This window comes from Pyrus communis, chromosome 2 (genome assembly GCF_963583255.1).
Source record: "Pyrus communis chromosome 2, drPyrComm1.1, whole genome shotgun sequence".
Classification (NCBI taxonomy): Eukaryota; Viridiplantae; Streptophyta; class Magnoliopsida; order Rosales; family Rosaceae; genus Pyrus; species Pyrus communis.
In genome coordinates, this window is record NC_084804.1 from 10,144,516 (window position 1) to 10,160,432 (window position 15,917).

General features: G+C 36.0%; 1 protein-coding gene across 3 annotated transcripts; it reads right to left on the reverse strand.

Annotated features, from left to right (window-relative positions):
* Window positions 1-5,917: 5,917 nt before the first annotated feature.
* Window positions 5,918-11,299, reverse strand: LOC137726223 (E3 ubiquitin-protein ligase DA2L-like). 3 transcript variants are annotated; one of them, XM_068465115.1, is made up of 10 exons: window positions 10,962-11,299; window positions 10,044-10,129; window positions 9,674-9,894; window positions 9,323-9,374; window positions 9,194-9,239; window positions 8,986-9,067; window positions 8,726-8,867; window positions 8,544-8,646; window positions 7,932-7,998; window positions 5,918-6,727 (listed from the first exon to the last, which is right to left on the reverse strand). In XM_068465115.1, exons 3-10 carry the CDS (start codon window positions 9,863-9,865, stop codon window positions 6,161-6,163), a joined length of 1,251 nt encoding a protein of 416 aa, XP_068321216.1. In that variant the 5' UTR covers window positions 9,866-9,894; window positions 10,044-10,129; window positions 10,962-11,299; the 3' UTR covers window positions 5,918-6,160. The 3 variants fall into 3 exon arrangements, with proteins under 3 accessions (XP_068321216.1, XP_068321215.1, XP_068321214.1); XM_068465114.1 differs by having other exon boundaries at window positions 10,004-10,129; XM_068465113.1 differs by having other exon boundaries at window positions 9,674-10,129.
* Window positions 11,300-15,917: the final 4,618 nt, after the last annotated feature.

Here is a 15,917-nt window from a genome sequence, read left to right on the forward strand (position 1 = left end):
TCATCTCCGCCGATTACCTCGATGAATGCGTCATCTCCGCCGATTACGTCGTCGACTGCATCTTTTTAGTCATCTTCTTCTTCCTCGCAATTGTTATGGCTGTGAAGCAACTCCTGGTGAGAGCATTTCTCTTTTTAGAATACAGTTTCAATTTTTGCACTTGAATTTGATTTGGCCGTGCTATGATTGTGAATTTCAATTTCTCTATGATTTTTTAGGTTAAAGAAATTATTTGGTTGTGGTATGATTTTTTATATCAATTTCTGTGAATTTCAGTTTCTATAATTTTGTATGATTTTTGTTTTGAAAAGCTTTGTTGGGTGATTTTTAATTTTCTTAGCCACTGAGCTGATGGTGGATTTTGGATGATGACTTTGATGAACCAATTGGGTGATGAATGAGCTCGGATTGAGTGAGATTCTTTTCCTCTGTCACACCAAATACGTTGGCGACCATGAGAGCTTCTTCAGCGTTGGCAGCCATGCATTGACTCCAAGCTCATACATCTGCAGGTTTAATTGGTTTCTAGGAATAACCCAACACCATGGTTGATTTTTCGGATTATGTTTGAAACCCAGATGAAGTTTTCGTTGGTGATATCATATTTGACTATCAGTTGGATCTACTTTGATATAGAAAATGAAAATATGGTTATTTGCTTACTCGATTGAATTATGTAATTTTAGTGTATATACTTGTTAATTTTGGTTGAAAATTTAATTGGTTTTTACTGCTTTGGTGTCGGATTTGAGAACTAGAAAATTTGGTTGAACTTCTGATGTTGGTTGAAATTGAAGTTGAAGCAAATAATATGGACATTTTCTTATATATCACAGGGTTTTTTTTATCTTTTTTTTTAAAAAAAAATTATCATGCTTCTTAGTCCGGCACTACATCAAATGTTTCACTAAATCAATCCAACTTAGTCTAGTCTAAGCCAGTCCAGCTTAGTTCCTGAATCTAGTCTAGTGCGTTTGTTGTATCGGACTATCTCGGACTGGACTAGCTTCAGGGATTAAGCTGGACTGACTTAGACTAGACTAAGTTGGACTGATATAGTGAAACGTTTGGTGCAGTGCCAGACTAAAAAGCAGAATAATGAAAATAATAATAATTAATTCTGTTTTTTTTTTCTTTTCTTTTTCTTGTTCTAGAACACTCTCTCTAGACGAAGAAACCTATCTCTTCCCTTAGCCTTTTTTCCGTCCAAATTCCATAATTCTGGACTAAGAATCTCTCTTCCCTCTCCCTTGTTTTTGTCCAAATTCCACAACTTTCAAGAATCTTATCTCATTGAGAAAGAGAGAACCTGCACATCCAGGGAGGCCAATGCAGCAACCAGATCGGCTCTAGGTTCTGGGAGGTCATCTGCGACGAGCATGGCATTGACCCCATCGGAAGGTATCGCGGAGATGCCGGCTCTGATCTCCAGCTCAAGAAGATCAACATCTACTACAATGAGGCCTCCGGCAGCAGGAACGTCCCCTGCGCCATCCCCATAGATCTTGAGCCCGGTACCATGGACAGCATCCAATTGGCCCCCTTCGGCCAGATCTTCTGCCCTGACAACTTCGTCTTCGGCCAGTACGACACCGGCAGGTCAGGTCAGTTTCTGCTTAGTCTGGTGGTGTGATTTCGCAGGATAGAGGATGCTAGAAGAGAGAGATGACATGATTCTAGGACACGAGCAACCATGAGAGAATGAGAGAAGTAGATAGAGGAAGTGAGAGCAGAGTGAGGCATCTTAGCTAGTCCCATGGTTTTGGAGAGGACACGCTAAGACCAGTTAGCCCCGTTGTTAGTCGAGGCGAGTCCTCGCTAGTACCATTAATGTTAAGTCCCGAGAGCAAACAAACACGGATTGCACTAAATCTTTAATCCAATCCAATTCAATGAAAGTTAAAGAGGGCAAACAAACGCCTAGTGTAAATGACCCCACTAGATTGCCAAGTTGCTCATACTTTCATAATTATAATTTCCTAGTTATATCATGGTGTTTAAGAAAAGATAGTATCATGTTAATATGATTTAGTGTTGCACTAATTGACAATAATGTAATGGGGTCACATTATTATTACAATAAAAAGACAAGATCATATGTTATGATGGTTTAGTGTTAATTTACACAAGAATCAAAACCTGTTGGTTTAACTTGGTATCAGAGTAGTTGTCTCACGTTTGAAATCTAATGGTTGTGCTCTATGTAACCCACATGTGCTCTATGTCATCCTGTTTGTGTTGTCTACGTGTTTGGCGTGAAATTCTCCACACGTGAACGGGTGTGTTGAGAATGAATCTACGTTGATGGGAGGAGGGATCTTGCACGGGCTTATAAGCAAGTTGAGTTACTCATCATATTGCCAATTGATTTTATGGTAGAATCTCAACATTTTTCATCCTACCCCTAAACCTCCTAGAGGTTCCATTGGTACTCTCATTCGTAAGCGTTTATACTATATTTTTAGACTCAATTTGCTGCAAAATTTAGAAGGCATTGGACTCAAAAAATAACTAAATGAAGTACATTTGAAATCGCAAGAAAAACATAACATCCGAGATCCATTATATGCAACGAAATATTTGAAATTCACTTGTTTTCTCTCTCTTTTTTTATTCGAATCTTGGCATTGAGCATTACCATTTGGCTCTCAATCACTCAATATGTTTAAAGGCACACTTCAAATTCAAGATGACTTCAGTATTAAAGTAGACGGGATTTGGCTGCCTTCCTTGTCAATGTATAAATTTGCAGCCCCTAAAGCTTCGTCTAGAGAAGATAAATTCAGGGTGGATACTTGTATTACTTGCATTTGTACACGGAGTTCGTAATTCAAATTAAAATGTACAAAATTGATATTTGTTAAAAGAAAAAAATACATTCATTTCCACCTTAAATTTCTAATAAATATTAATTTTTATGGTACATTTCATATTTATTTCAAAAGTTTTGTTTTTTCAAACAATAGATATTTTGAAAAGAAAAAAAAAGTGATAATATTATTGAAATACAAGCAATTGACAAAACAATAAGTTCTTCAATCCAATATTGTAAGAGACGTGACAATGAACTCTGGTTAAACTTCTATAGTGACCAGCCCCAACATAACCTTTGAGATGAATCCAAACGCAAACTAACATAATCTAGAGAAAATTAATACTTAAAAAGAAGAATCAAGAATCAAAGACAAAACCTTGGGTATGGAGAGAGAGCAACGAGGGCCTTGCACATTCAAATGTTCTAGTTACTTGTGGTGAAACCCTAACTTTGGTCGGAAGCCAGATTTGACAAGGTCAAATTATTAGCAATACCTAGGTACTGATCCCTTTTATCACTCTAAGTGATATAGGGGCATTTGTGCAGTGCAATAATGTAGGTAAACAAAGAGTGAGGAATGTAGGTCATTGTGTGGTCCTCACTCAAATTGCAAAGCTTGAAAAGTTTGAATCTTATGGAAATGGAACTAAAAGAGTAGCTGACTTTTGTGAAATTATAGAAACAGACACTGCATGTGAAGGTTAATGGTTTATGATATCCCTTTACCTTCTTTGAGGCCCGGTCTCATAAAATCCACCTCCACCTCACATTTCGACTGTTAGCTGTTGGCACTCACCCTCGCTCTCGAAAACCTTTTGGAGTTAATAGGAAGAAATGGAAGCAAATTGTGTCTGAGTTGAAGGTAGAAGATAGAGTACTTTTAGACTAAGGTTCTAAAAATCGATAAGCGCTAGTCGGGCGGAGGGCAGGGGCCTAGCGTCTAGGAAGGCTAGGTGGGGCCTAGGCGGATTTATGTAAATTTATTATATATCTTGTAAATAAGTGTCTATTTACACCTAAAAAAAACTTACTTGTATGGATAATAAAAGAATGATAAAATGCAAAAATAGAAGTAGAAGAATACACAAATTATATACATCCAAAAAGTTCAATATTTAAAAAAACAGTAAGCATATAATCATAATGAGGAGGATTTGGATGATAGACTAAATTCTTCTTGTTCATGAATCATGATCCTTGCATTGGATTGGACATCAACTAAATTATTTAACCTTGTTGCATCTAGTTTATTTCTTTTCTTTGTATGTATCCCCTCAAAAGTGCTCCAATTCATTTCACTATTGGATGAACTTGTAGTAAATCCATCATTTACAAATTAGGTACACCATTTCCATAAGTATACCACCATGAAACCACAAAAGAAAAAAGCATACAATTAATTAAAAAATATATAAAAAAAACCGCCTAGGACCGCCTAGCTCGAGACCAATTTTTTGAAAAGATGTGTCCAAAATTGGGGTGGGCCTTCATCGCCTAGGCCGATTTTTAGAACATTGTTTTAAACCTACTCTAATCATTGGAGTAAAACTCAAATTTTAGATTCCCAACTTGCTCCAACTCTTGGAGCAAATATGAGTTTCATTTCTGGGGGCAAAAATTAGTCCAGGATTTCCCTAGGTTAGTAGGGGCTGGCTCACCATATATGTGTATTTTTTTTAGTTTTATTTTTATAAATTCATTGAATGCAACCATAAAAAATAAAAAAAAATAAAAAAAATAAAAAGATCTAATGGTCCAAATTTAAATTCAACGGCTAAAGTAATTAAAAAAAAAATATTTTATGTGTTTTATATTCTTTCATAGCATTCCACGAGTTTCATAGTGTCGGTTTAGTGATTTTTCAGTATTTATCGAAATCTAAATATTTTTAGGTTAAAATGTTTATAAAATTAAATTAGAATAGTCTACATAATTTTTTTTAAAGTTACTTCTAGAAAGAAAAAAAATATTCTAAATTCATTCTTTAATAATCTCGGACTAAAAATTTAACCCATAAGGGTTGGAGGAGAAAAATTGTTTTTGGGTTAAAACCAAAATTATCTGGGTTAAAATTTTAGGTTTTAACCCAAGGATTGGAATCTGTTTGAATTTCTTTTGAAAACCGAAAACTCAAAAAATAGCTTTCAACTTTTGATTTGTAGTTTTTAGTTTTTAATAGAATGAAAACTCAAAACTTAAAAACTAAAGATGAAAACGAAATAGTTATCAAATAGCTGAAAATTTGAGTGATACCAATAATACAAAATTCAAACTCCCATAATGGACCGGAAAATTTAAGTGCTATAAGAGTGATTCTTATTTTTGAATTCAATGAGTGTGATACCTATACAACAAATGACGAGAGAAAAAAGACGCGACCATCATAATATAAGAAAAAGAACAAGTAGACGACTCTCAAATTTAATATATAAAACTCACCCTTATCAAACTTACATTAGCGTTAATAGTGTAATACGGATCAAATTCACAATGCCTGATTCATATATATAAAAATCACACACCTAATTCACTATACTCTTCCTTCTGGCTTCAACTTAGATACAATTTGCTTCCATTTCTTTCTATCCACTCCAACTTTTTAAAAGATAACTTTCCTTTTACCAATAATTCATTGTTTACAAAACTCGGTTGTCCTGTAATCCATCTTTTCCCAATCAGATGTAGGTTTTCTTTTTGTCTCTTTAAATTGAGCCCAAGCATCCAATCGAAAACCTAAGTACGACTTTCTTTTGTGAACAATTTTGGGCCTCACTTCGCTGCCGAACTTGGATCCTCCGACATGGAGCGGAATAGAAAGACAATGGATTAGGATTTAACTCCCTCCGATGTAACCATACCAAACATCGCCAATTGTTTAGAAACAAATTAAATTAAGTTTTATGCACATCAGTCTTACAATTCGCAGTCATGCACTGGAAGTTCAACCGTTTCTTTTCAAACACACGGGGTTGGGGAGCAAAGAACTCCATTTCACAGCCGATGTGGTACCAACGAGGCACACAATGTAAAACAAGCAAATAGAATGAAATCAATCCTCAGTACTCGCTAATCGAGCTGTAATGAGAAGAAATCATAAAGAAATAGCAAAACCAGAAGCCTTTCATTTCACTAGAATAATCTGTTTTCCTTTCGCATCTATATAGAAACATAAGAGGGGCTGAGAAAGTGAGGGAGAATCATCAGTACCTTGACCTTTTGACTAGTTGCGTGAATTTTCGTTCTTCTATTTTTGTGCAGTTTCCGTGCTCGAGACTCAGCTAGCAAACTGCAGTGGCCACACCATATCTATTTCAGAGTTTACTATCGGTAGTATCTTGACTTAGCCTACTGCCAGGAAACTCCAGGTCCACTGGCTGCCGCTCTAGCCTCAGCCAGTGAAACTGCCATGGCCAGCATCATCTGCTCCTCAAAACTCTCGGGAACAATAGGACCTGGGGCATTTGAAAGATCGCCCTCAATCTCACTCCCCGTTGGTGGTGCAGATGTACTTCCGACATCTTCTGTTGTGTCAGAACTTGCATAACTCATCTGTGTTGTGTCAGCATTCCATTCTCTGTCATCCTGCATCGAAGCCATCCTGTGATTGATCGACATTTCAGAAGAGGTCACTGCAGTTTGATAATTCCCGGGTTCTCCGTCCACCCTGTTGGAAAACCTGCTAGTGCCAGGAACCATACTAACCCCCGACACATTGCCGCCAGGACTAGTGGAGGATTCTCCACTCGTTTGCTGTCGTTCCGCAAGGGCAGCTATTGCACAGGCAAGACCCCCCGATGGTGAAGATGAACCGGAAACTGAAGCCATGGCTTGTGAGACAAGGTTTTGTCTTGTGACAAATTGTTCAGACGGAGCAGCATCTACGTAAGATGGAGACTTATGTCTCCCATTCTCCTGAAAAACAAAATTGTTGTGCAATACAGAAGAGTTGGAAGGCCAAAAATTTTACATAATGGATTAACAGATATATTTATTCAAAAAAAAAAAAGAAAAAAAAAAGAAAAAACGAAATAAAATAGGTGTGATCCTGGTACAAGGGAAGTATACAAGAGAAAATACCCCAAAAAACTAATATCGAACAAAGCCAAAACTTCAATAATCTCCCAGTCACTCAAATTAGGCAATTGTTGACTAAATGACAACTTTTATTACATCCACTTATATTTAATGTAACACAACCAATGCACACACATATATCTAGTATCTAAAGTGAGGTATAAACTTCAAATACTACTAAATTACTTGTAACTATCACAAATCAAAACAGTTATCGGTTGCATCATCAATGACAACAACACCAAAACATTTGAAATACTCTAACTCATGTTCAAAATATACATATTTTTTAGATAATTGCTGTAAACAAGATTCCTATGGCTGGATAGAAAATGTTGTGTTCATTATGTTATATCACTTTAAGAGTTTTACATCTAGGAATATAAATGTTTACAGAATTTTGCAACCAATAGCCAGGATGCAATCAACAAATTTTGGGAACAGCAACAATATTTTCTCCGTTGAATACTTTTCATCCGTATTAGAAATACTGCATATTTCTTATATTTCCTAGTAACCACTCATTTAAAGTTCTACACTAAAGATTAAAGTAGGATTATTAAATATAAAGCTTAGATAATTCAACCATTATCTACATAGAGATATCTTTAACTCAAATAGTTTGATATGAGGGAGCTTCAACTCAAAATAGTTTATTTATGTCTGTTACGCATGTCAAAAGTACAAGCTCCAACACTATACATATTACAAACTGAGCATTTCAGCCTCAAGGATATGCAATTCACAACTCTCTGTTCACATAAGCATTCTTGCCTTCATTTCACTATTGGGTGTCACCATGTCAGTCAAGTATATCACTACATACTAAGCTCCAGTTAAAAGTACTCACTAAAAGTCTCATTACCTTCATAGAAGCACTTAAAGACCACATAATAGATTTCAATGTAAATAAATAAGTTAAGAGAATCATCATAAAGCATTTGATTTCAATTTGAACAGTGTAACACATGGTTTCCATACAGTTCATAATGAAGCTTATTTCAAACAGGACTCGTGATTTCAACAAATTTACAACGTTTACCTGAATAGAAAGCCAAACTGCTTCCATGACCATTATTTCCTCAAGATCCAGATCGAATTCATCCTCCCTGCAGTTTCAGAATTTAAAATAGAAATTAGGATCATGGCTGGCAATCAATTGTGCCATATCATGCTTGAGTCGTATTCAAATTGTCATGTACCTTGTAAAACAAACACTCATAAGAGCCTTTTAATCTAAAAAACTCTGGCATGTATGATGTGAAATGCCAGATAATTCCATGCTGAAAAATGTTAATTTTTCCACACACAATTGCACTACATAGGTAGAGACATGGAGAAAGGTGCATGAATAAATGGTTGTGATATGGGAAACCTGAGAACCTATTCACCCGTACACAAACTAGGATCCAACTAGTTAAAGTTCCATGAAGATATGGAAACCTATTCTGACTATTATGCTGCAGTAATTTCCTCCTCTTTTGTTTTCTTTTTATTCTAAATGCAAACATATATTTTTCTAATCTACAAACTAGGGCAAGATAACACAAGTAAACAGATGTTTCATTCTCACATTTCGAATCCCAATTGGTTCCATGGTTAAACACATAGACCAGAAATAAAAAGATAAATTAAAGTAAATTAAAATGTACACCTGTACACTCTTGGAGGTGGCGGTTGGGTACACATTGACACAGCACATGAATCTTGAGAAGGAACTATTTCCTCTCCTTCTTCTGGAGAAGTGGAGGATCGAACTGCCAGAAAACTTTGTCATTACGTAAACAAATGAATACCTGTACATTAATAGAATCTGCAATCTTATTGTTAGCATACTGGTTACTGAGCTGTATTCATCTTCCACTGGTGCCATGCTTCTTCTTGGAGAGCTTATTTGTCTTTTCTGCATTCTTTCTTCTTCATCCTGAAGTTCTTGCTGCCGCATCCTAATTTTTGCTTCTATGACTCTTTGTTCTTCCTGCAGAGTTTTCAGAAATGTAAATAATTTTCAAGTTCCATCCAGTGGACAAAATCAGTAGAACAAGAATCCATAAATTCAAAATAAAATCAATTTTTTATGACAGATCTATGCTTACAATTTGCTCCAGGCCCTTCTCTTCCTTTGTTTTCACACCACGGAACTCCACAGCATAATTGGTGGTTTTACAAAAAGGGCACCTAATTATGCTAAGTAAAACAAGCACAAAGAGCTGAAAGTAACAAATGAAAAAGGACAGTTTTCACATTACAAATTTCAAATTGCACTTCAAAATTTGAAGGTATAACATCAATAACAAAGGATACTGCGTAGGACGAGTTGAATTAGGAACTTTCATCTGCAGGAAACACTCTGCAAGGAAATGGAGATTGATCAATTCACATGCAAATATTTACAGCCGACATATCAAATGTCAAAATTTGCATGATTGTAACCTGTACAAATGCCTTTCATGCAGCATCTTGATCTGTTAAGACTTGGATAATACTGAAACAAGAAAAGAAAAGGATGGAATAGGATAGTCAGAAGACTTACACAACAACAATAATTACAAAATAAAATTCAATTTAACTTTTTTCAGAAATTCAAATTCTGTGAGTTCTTCAGAGAATGGTGTCTAAGAAAAAATTAAAAAATAACTTCCCAGTTACAATGTACCGGAAATGTAGCAAAAAAGATTGCTTTAAAATTTCAATTTAGTTCTGTATTGAGCAAAAGGCAGAGGACAAAGAATACCAAGAAGGAAAGTACAAGAACAATAAAAAGGATCACGGTGGAAGTCAAACCAGAAAGCAAATTGGACATTCTTCATGATCGAAAGTGCATTCTTCATCTCCAGGATAGCAAGGAGCAAGCTTGGACTCAAGTATGAGCTTCTTCAGTTTCTTATGATCCACATCTTTGTGGTGGTAAAGCCCCTGAGGCCTTGTGTATTTCTCATCAATCACCTGTCTCCTTCTTCCGAGCTTATTACCCATCCAATATGATTCTCTTCTTCTCACTTATTCTTCAATTTGTGAAAACAAATCAATGACAGTAACAAGAATAACATACCAGTTTCTCGCAGTCAAATTTCTATGAAGAACAAAAACATATTATTGTACAGTCAACATTACTTTGGAAAACTTCAACGAGAAGCTAGAATGTGGTATTAACTATTATTTTACAACGCATTTAGCAAACCAGTAAAATGCTTTCAATTGAACAGCCAACATTTGCATCCAAATGAAACCCTCGGAATCCTGCAGTGGATTAAGACAAAAGCAACAGCCTCATCATAAAGTCTCGTATCATAAACTTTACAGCAAAGAATTCAACTGACCTCACTTCGGTGCCAAAACATATTGTCACAATCGTATTAGTAAGAATGCACAAAAGGTAGAAACTAAACATAGAACTTGAAGTCATCCAAATGCTTTTCTTTAGGAACAAACGAGCAAAGCATAAAGTAGATAATACGCGCAAAGACTCCGAACAAAACTTCAAACTAAAATCAAGCACGTACACTGCAGCAAGAACCCGAAGAAACCTAACAGAACTTCAAACTACAATCCTAAGAAACCTAACAGAATACCCCGAACCATGTCATCTTTACTAAAGACGCTACGTCTGCACTTCAATTGACGGCAATTTTCCTCCTCTGAATAACATTGCCAGAATTGTAAAATCGAAAGTGAAGACAAAAAACTCCGAAAAGAAGCCCCGAACTCCATTACAAAACAGTGAAAGCTCAACAAACAAAGAAAATGAAGCACAGGTCCACTGAAAACGCCGCACTCGGCGGAGGAACGTGAAGAACCCTAATTTAAATGGCGGCAGCACTTCCAGTTCCAAGTCCCAATTGGCAACAATCTGCTTCCAAAACACAACTCGGCAGCAGCAAAAACACAAAATGGAACCCAAACCCCCCAAAATTCACTTCAAAATTCAAAATTTCCACTTCCAAATTCCAAAAAGATTCAAAGAACACAATAATTACGAACGAACAATAGTTTAGCCGGACGCAAAGCTTGCAATTAAGCTCAAAATTCAGAAAAGCAGTAACAATAAGCAATCGGAAACCAAATAACGAACCTTGGAATTCTTGAGAGCAGAGAAGAACAGTTCCAGATTTTAGAGAGAGAGAGAAAGGAGAGAGAGTCTCTTGGGGAGAGAGAGGAAAGAGATGAAGTCGGAAGAGTTGCTTGCTGACGAGAACAGGAACACGATTACAACTTTCTCTCACAGAGACAGAAATTTCCTCTTTTTCTTTCCTTTTTTAATTTAATTTTTTAAAATAAATAATAATTTCGATGCTTTTTTTATATTTTTTTAGTGTTTGTGTTTGTTCTCTTTCGGCCTCCGTGGTTTATCCGACGGAAAGTTTAATACAAAATTAAGAGAGAGAGAGAGAGAGTCGGCAGCAGGCAAGGCGAGGCAGGCAAGGGACGGTGGAGTAGCCGACGAGTAAAGAATAAGTAAAAGCAAGAGAAGCTGTTTCTCTTCCACGCGCCTTTTTCCCGCGTCCCTCTCACTCCCGCTTCTTTTCTTTTTTTTATTTTTTTTTCTAATTTTTTTTTTTGTCTGATATTTTATGCTTTGATTTTTGGGTGTTGTTTCCGCCTCGCCTTCGCTATCTTGTGCTTGGCTTTTTGAAAAATTATAAAACGATGGTTTTACGTCTTCATTTGTTCTCTCCCACCAGTCGCAATTTGTCTGATGAATAATGATCATTAGGTTTTGTTTTATAAAAGGGATGGATGATAATATTTGATTATTCTTCAATGTTAGATTAGAGTTATTGAATTCGGAATTGTATTTTTTTTGTTTTTTAGAAACAAAATAACATTAAGAGAGGATAAAACCCCGGGAACACTCAAGGCCCCTAGAGTCAAACAACAAGGCGTTAGTAGCTGCCAGAGGTGCACATCCAATCCAAGCATGGAAGTTATCTGAACCATGCTCACACGAAGTGATGGCATCAGCTACAAAATTAGCTTCCCTTAAAATATGCTTCCAAGTAATAGAGTCGAAAGAAAAGGCCAGCCATTTGATATCTTGAACAATAGCACGGATACGCCAAAGAATGCTACATTTTCCCATGATTGCCTCAATGACAATCTTCGAATCCCCTTCAATCTTGACCTTCTTTAAACCCCGCGATCTGGCCACCAAGAGAGCATCCCTAGCAGCCAAAGCCTCTGCAACTGTAATTGTGTTTTGACCCAGATTTCTCGAACCCGCCAACCAAGGTTGACCTCAATGGTTTCTAATGACAAAACCTGCTGCAACACAAGTAACTACCACAGAGCCATCAAAATTTATTTTATGGTAATCAGAATTCGGGATATGCCATCTGATTTTACTGTTATTCTTATGATGGCTTGCCACCCTCGCTTTGGAATTAGCTAGCAAGAAATTTTAAGCTCGAGTGGTCAAAGCCTTGAAACTGTGAATTGGGTTTGGCTTTATCTGATTAAACACAGAATCATTCCTATCATTCCACATTTGTCACTAAATAAAAAGAACCTTACTAAGATCAAATAGGTCATCTTTGTCTATACAATCAAGGCTATCAAGCCAGTCATTTAAACTTGGGGCAAGGGAAATAGCAGGCAGCTTATTATCAATCTTCCACAACTCCTAAGCAAACGGAAAAGATTTAAATCTATGGCCATGGTCCTCCTCGGCATTATTACACAAGGGACATAACCTAGAATTGTTATTGTTGAATTTATTTAATTTAACATTAGTGGTTAGCTTATTTCTCACCAACAACCAACCAAAAAAACTTAACTTTGTAAGGAATATTTAGTTTCCAAATTCTGTTAAGGAGTCCCTTAAACATATGACATTGATCATCATCAATTTGAATTATGTGAGCTGATTTAACTGAGAACTCCCCATTAGAGGTAGGGCCCCAAATAAGCTTATCTTCAACATCATTGATCGGGATAGGAATGGCTAAAATTTTATCAACATCTACTGGTAAGAGTTGGTTAAGGAGATCAACATTCCAATTTTATCTAGCATCACATTGCTAACTTTAAGGTTCCAGTCAATAAGATGTTGGGATTGAATGGCAATGATATTGGATAAGGGGAAAGGGAAAACCTAATTATGGGACCAAAAAGCAATGTTTTGACCATTTCCCATAGTCCATCTCATTCCCATCTTCACAATATGTCTTGCTACTAGAATACCATTCCAAGCTGCTGAATGATTTTGTTTGCAATTCATATTCCAAATAGATTTATGTCCTAAATATTTCGCTTTTACAATCTTTACCCACCAGCTATCAATATCATTGATAATTTTTTAGACAAGCTTAGTTGAAAAAGCAAGATTGAATTTTTCAGCTTTTAAGGATTAATATAATCCTATATATATTGTAATACGTTCTATACATCAATGCAAGGAGTCATAATTCACACATCAATACAAGATGTTTACATGGCTTAGCCCCTCGCTTTGTTGACTTGCACGTCTTAATCATGTTCACCTTCACATATCTTTCTATGGTCTCAAACAGGCTCCTCATGCTTGGTTCAAGCGCCACCATTATTTCCACTTGTACCTTGGATTTACTTAGAGTGTTGTTGACTCCTCTCTTTTTATATTTAGGTGTCTCACTCACACTATATTTTTGCTTCTTTATGTGGATGGTATTTGTGGATGCAAATTTCTTTCTCCTTGCACTTGGACAAAATTGCACCTACAAAACAAATAACACCTTAGGTCAAAGCCAAGAGGAAGTACCGGCCACATGGATGAATTTGTGGGTTAGGTTCATGTTTTATGTTTAATTAGCTAATTAACTAATTAATTTGGTAATTAATATAATAAAAAAGGAATGATTTAGGAGTTACCTTGTGGAGAAGATATGATGAGGGATGGATGAAATAGGATATAAATAAATACCTATTTGGGCATTTTTGACTTGATTGAGGGATGATTGTCCACTACTCGTGCGTAGGAATTTTGGTGTGCCTTCAGGGTAATTTTGTCATTTTCACCCAAAAATCCATGTGTTGCCTCTTGATTATTTTTGGCTCCACAATATTGTCGTCACTGGTAGCTCTTCAGATTTTGTTACTCAATTTGTTGATCTCTTTGGCAATCAATTTGACATTATGGATTTGGCCCTTCAAATTATTTTCAAGGATTAAAGGCTACTCGTGACTCCACTGGTCTACATGTTCATTAACTTAAATATGTTCATGATCTACTTAAGAAGTTTGACATGGTGTCCTGTAAATCGGCATCGACCCCTCTTGCTACCAAGTTGCTCTCACTGCTACGGATGGTTTTTTACTTTATTCTCCCACTATCTTTCTTGAGTTAGTTGACTCTCTACAGTACCTTACTCTCACTCGTCTTACCATTTCTTTTGCAGTAATACAACCTCTTAGTACATGAGTGCTCCTCGCATTACTCACTTGATCACTGCTAAAAGGATTATCGAGTATGTTGAGGGTACTTTAGACTTCAGCATTCATCAACATTTTCATACCACTACTTTATTTGGTTATTCGAATGCTAATTGGGCGGGTTGTCCGAACACTCGGTGTTCACTAGTGGCCATCTTATCTATTTGAGTTTTGCTTCCTTTTTAGTGAGTTTGGGGTTCGATTGACTACTACTATTTTGTTACATTGTCATAATTTAAGTGCCACTTATCTTGCCATTCATCCAGTCCATCATGCTCACACACATCACATAAAAACTCGATTATCTTTTTGTCTGTGAAAGGTTGCTTTTGGTAGTCATCATGTTTGCTATATTCTCTCTGCTGATCAACCGGCCAATTTTCTCATTAAAGCTCTTCATCCGCCTCGTCATGCCCTACTTTGTTCCAAACTTGTCTGATTCAGCTCGTCCAATTTGTGTGGGGAGGGGATTGTGTTAGATTAGACTTAATCAATCGAAATTCTTCACTGTGATTGTAATATGTATATGGGAATGTCATTTCCAATTGTAATTAGTGTAGGATTTCTACCTAAATGGGGATTAACATAACGCTATATATATTGTAAAATTTTACACACACCAATACAATGAGTCATAATTCTACATTCAGTTAATTAACAATCATTATTTTTAGATTTGGTTACTGACACCCTTGACCCTGATATTTACGTCCTGGCCAACACCTAAAGGTGACAAAGCCATATTAGAATGCATGAGAACTAGAAATAAATAAGACTTATAAATTTAAATTAATGTAATTAATATGCAAATGAGGAAAGTGTTCAGAGCAAATGAGGAAAGTGTTCAGAGTATACAACTAATTCGAGACACTAGAAAGGAAATAATATAAAATTGAATGAGCAAAGGAATGGGTCCTACACTGAGATGACTCGAAGATGCCAATGCGGAAATGCCCTGACACCCGGATTGTACGCCTCGATTCTAAATCTTGAGGGGACACAAAACAAAACATAAGTGGACCAAGTTGATATATATATATATAATACTGAAACAGTTATTCAATAATGTACTAACCCCCAAAATTTTATGGAAATTCAATAATATTATGTAATAGATTTTTCCGAAAACCCTAGCATGCCATAAAATCTTTCATAAAACATATATCGTATATAGTGTGCTAAATAGTGGTATCAAAATCGACCCGTAGGCTCCTACATCACTCGACCCGTAGGCCAAATATAATATACTTTTCGACCTGTAGGCCCTTACATCACTTGACTCGTAGGTCAATATAAGTATCATCGCCCGTTGGCGGAACAGTGACCACTAGATAAGCACAAAAACATTGAATATACTTTTTCCAACATATGTACATAAATCTCAAAAACATCTTCATAGTATATAGTCATCTATTATATATACTACAAAGAAGTGTAAAAACATGTTCAAAAATAGTATATAGTCATCCATCATATATACTATAAAGAACATATATTCGATAAAGTATGGTATTCCAAAATATTCTCAGTAAAGCATGATAATCATAAAGTGTAAATCTAATTTAATCATAAATGTAACCATTAAATCATGATTTTCATAAATGCATTTCTAATATTAAAA

Bases quoted from the DNA above. Each gene is read 5' to 3' on its own strand.
- LOC137726223 (XM_068465115.1), bottom strand. From the start codon at position 9,865: ATGGGTAATAAGCTCGGAAGAAGGAGACAGGTGATTGATGAGAAATAC. The intron at 8,647-8,725 runs GTATGCTAACAA...GTTTTCTGGCAG, and splicing joins TGAATACAGCTCAGTAACCA to TTCGATCCTCCACTTCTCCA. The intron at 6,728-7,931 runs GTAAACGTTGTA...TTTGTTTTTCAG, and splicing joins CAGTTTGGCTTTCTATTCAG to GAGAATGGGAGACATAAGTC.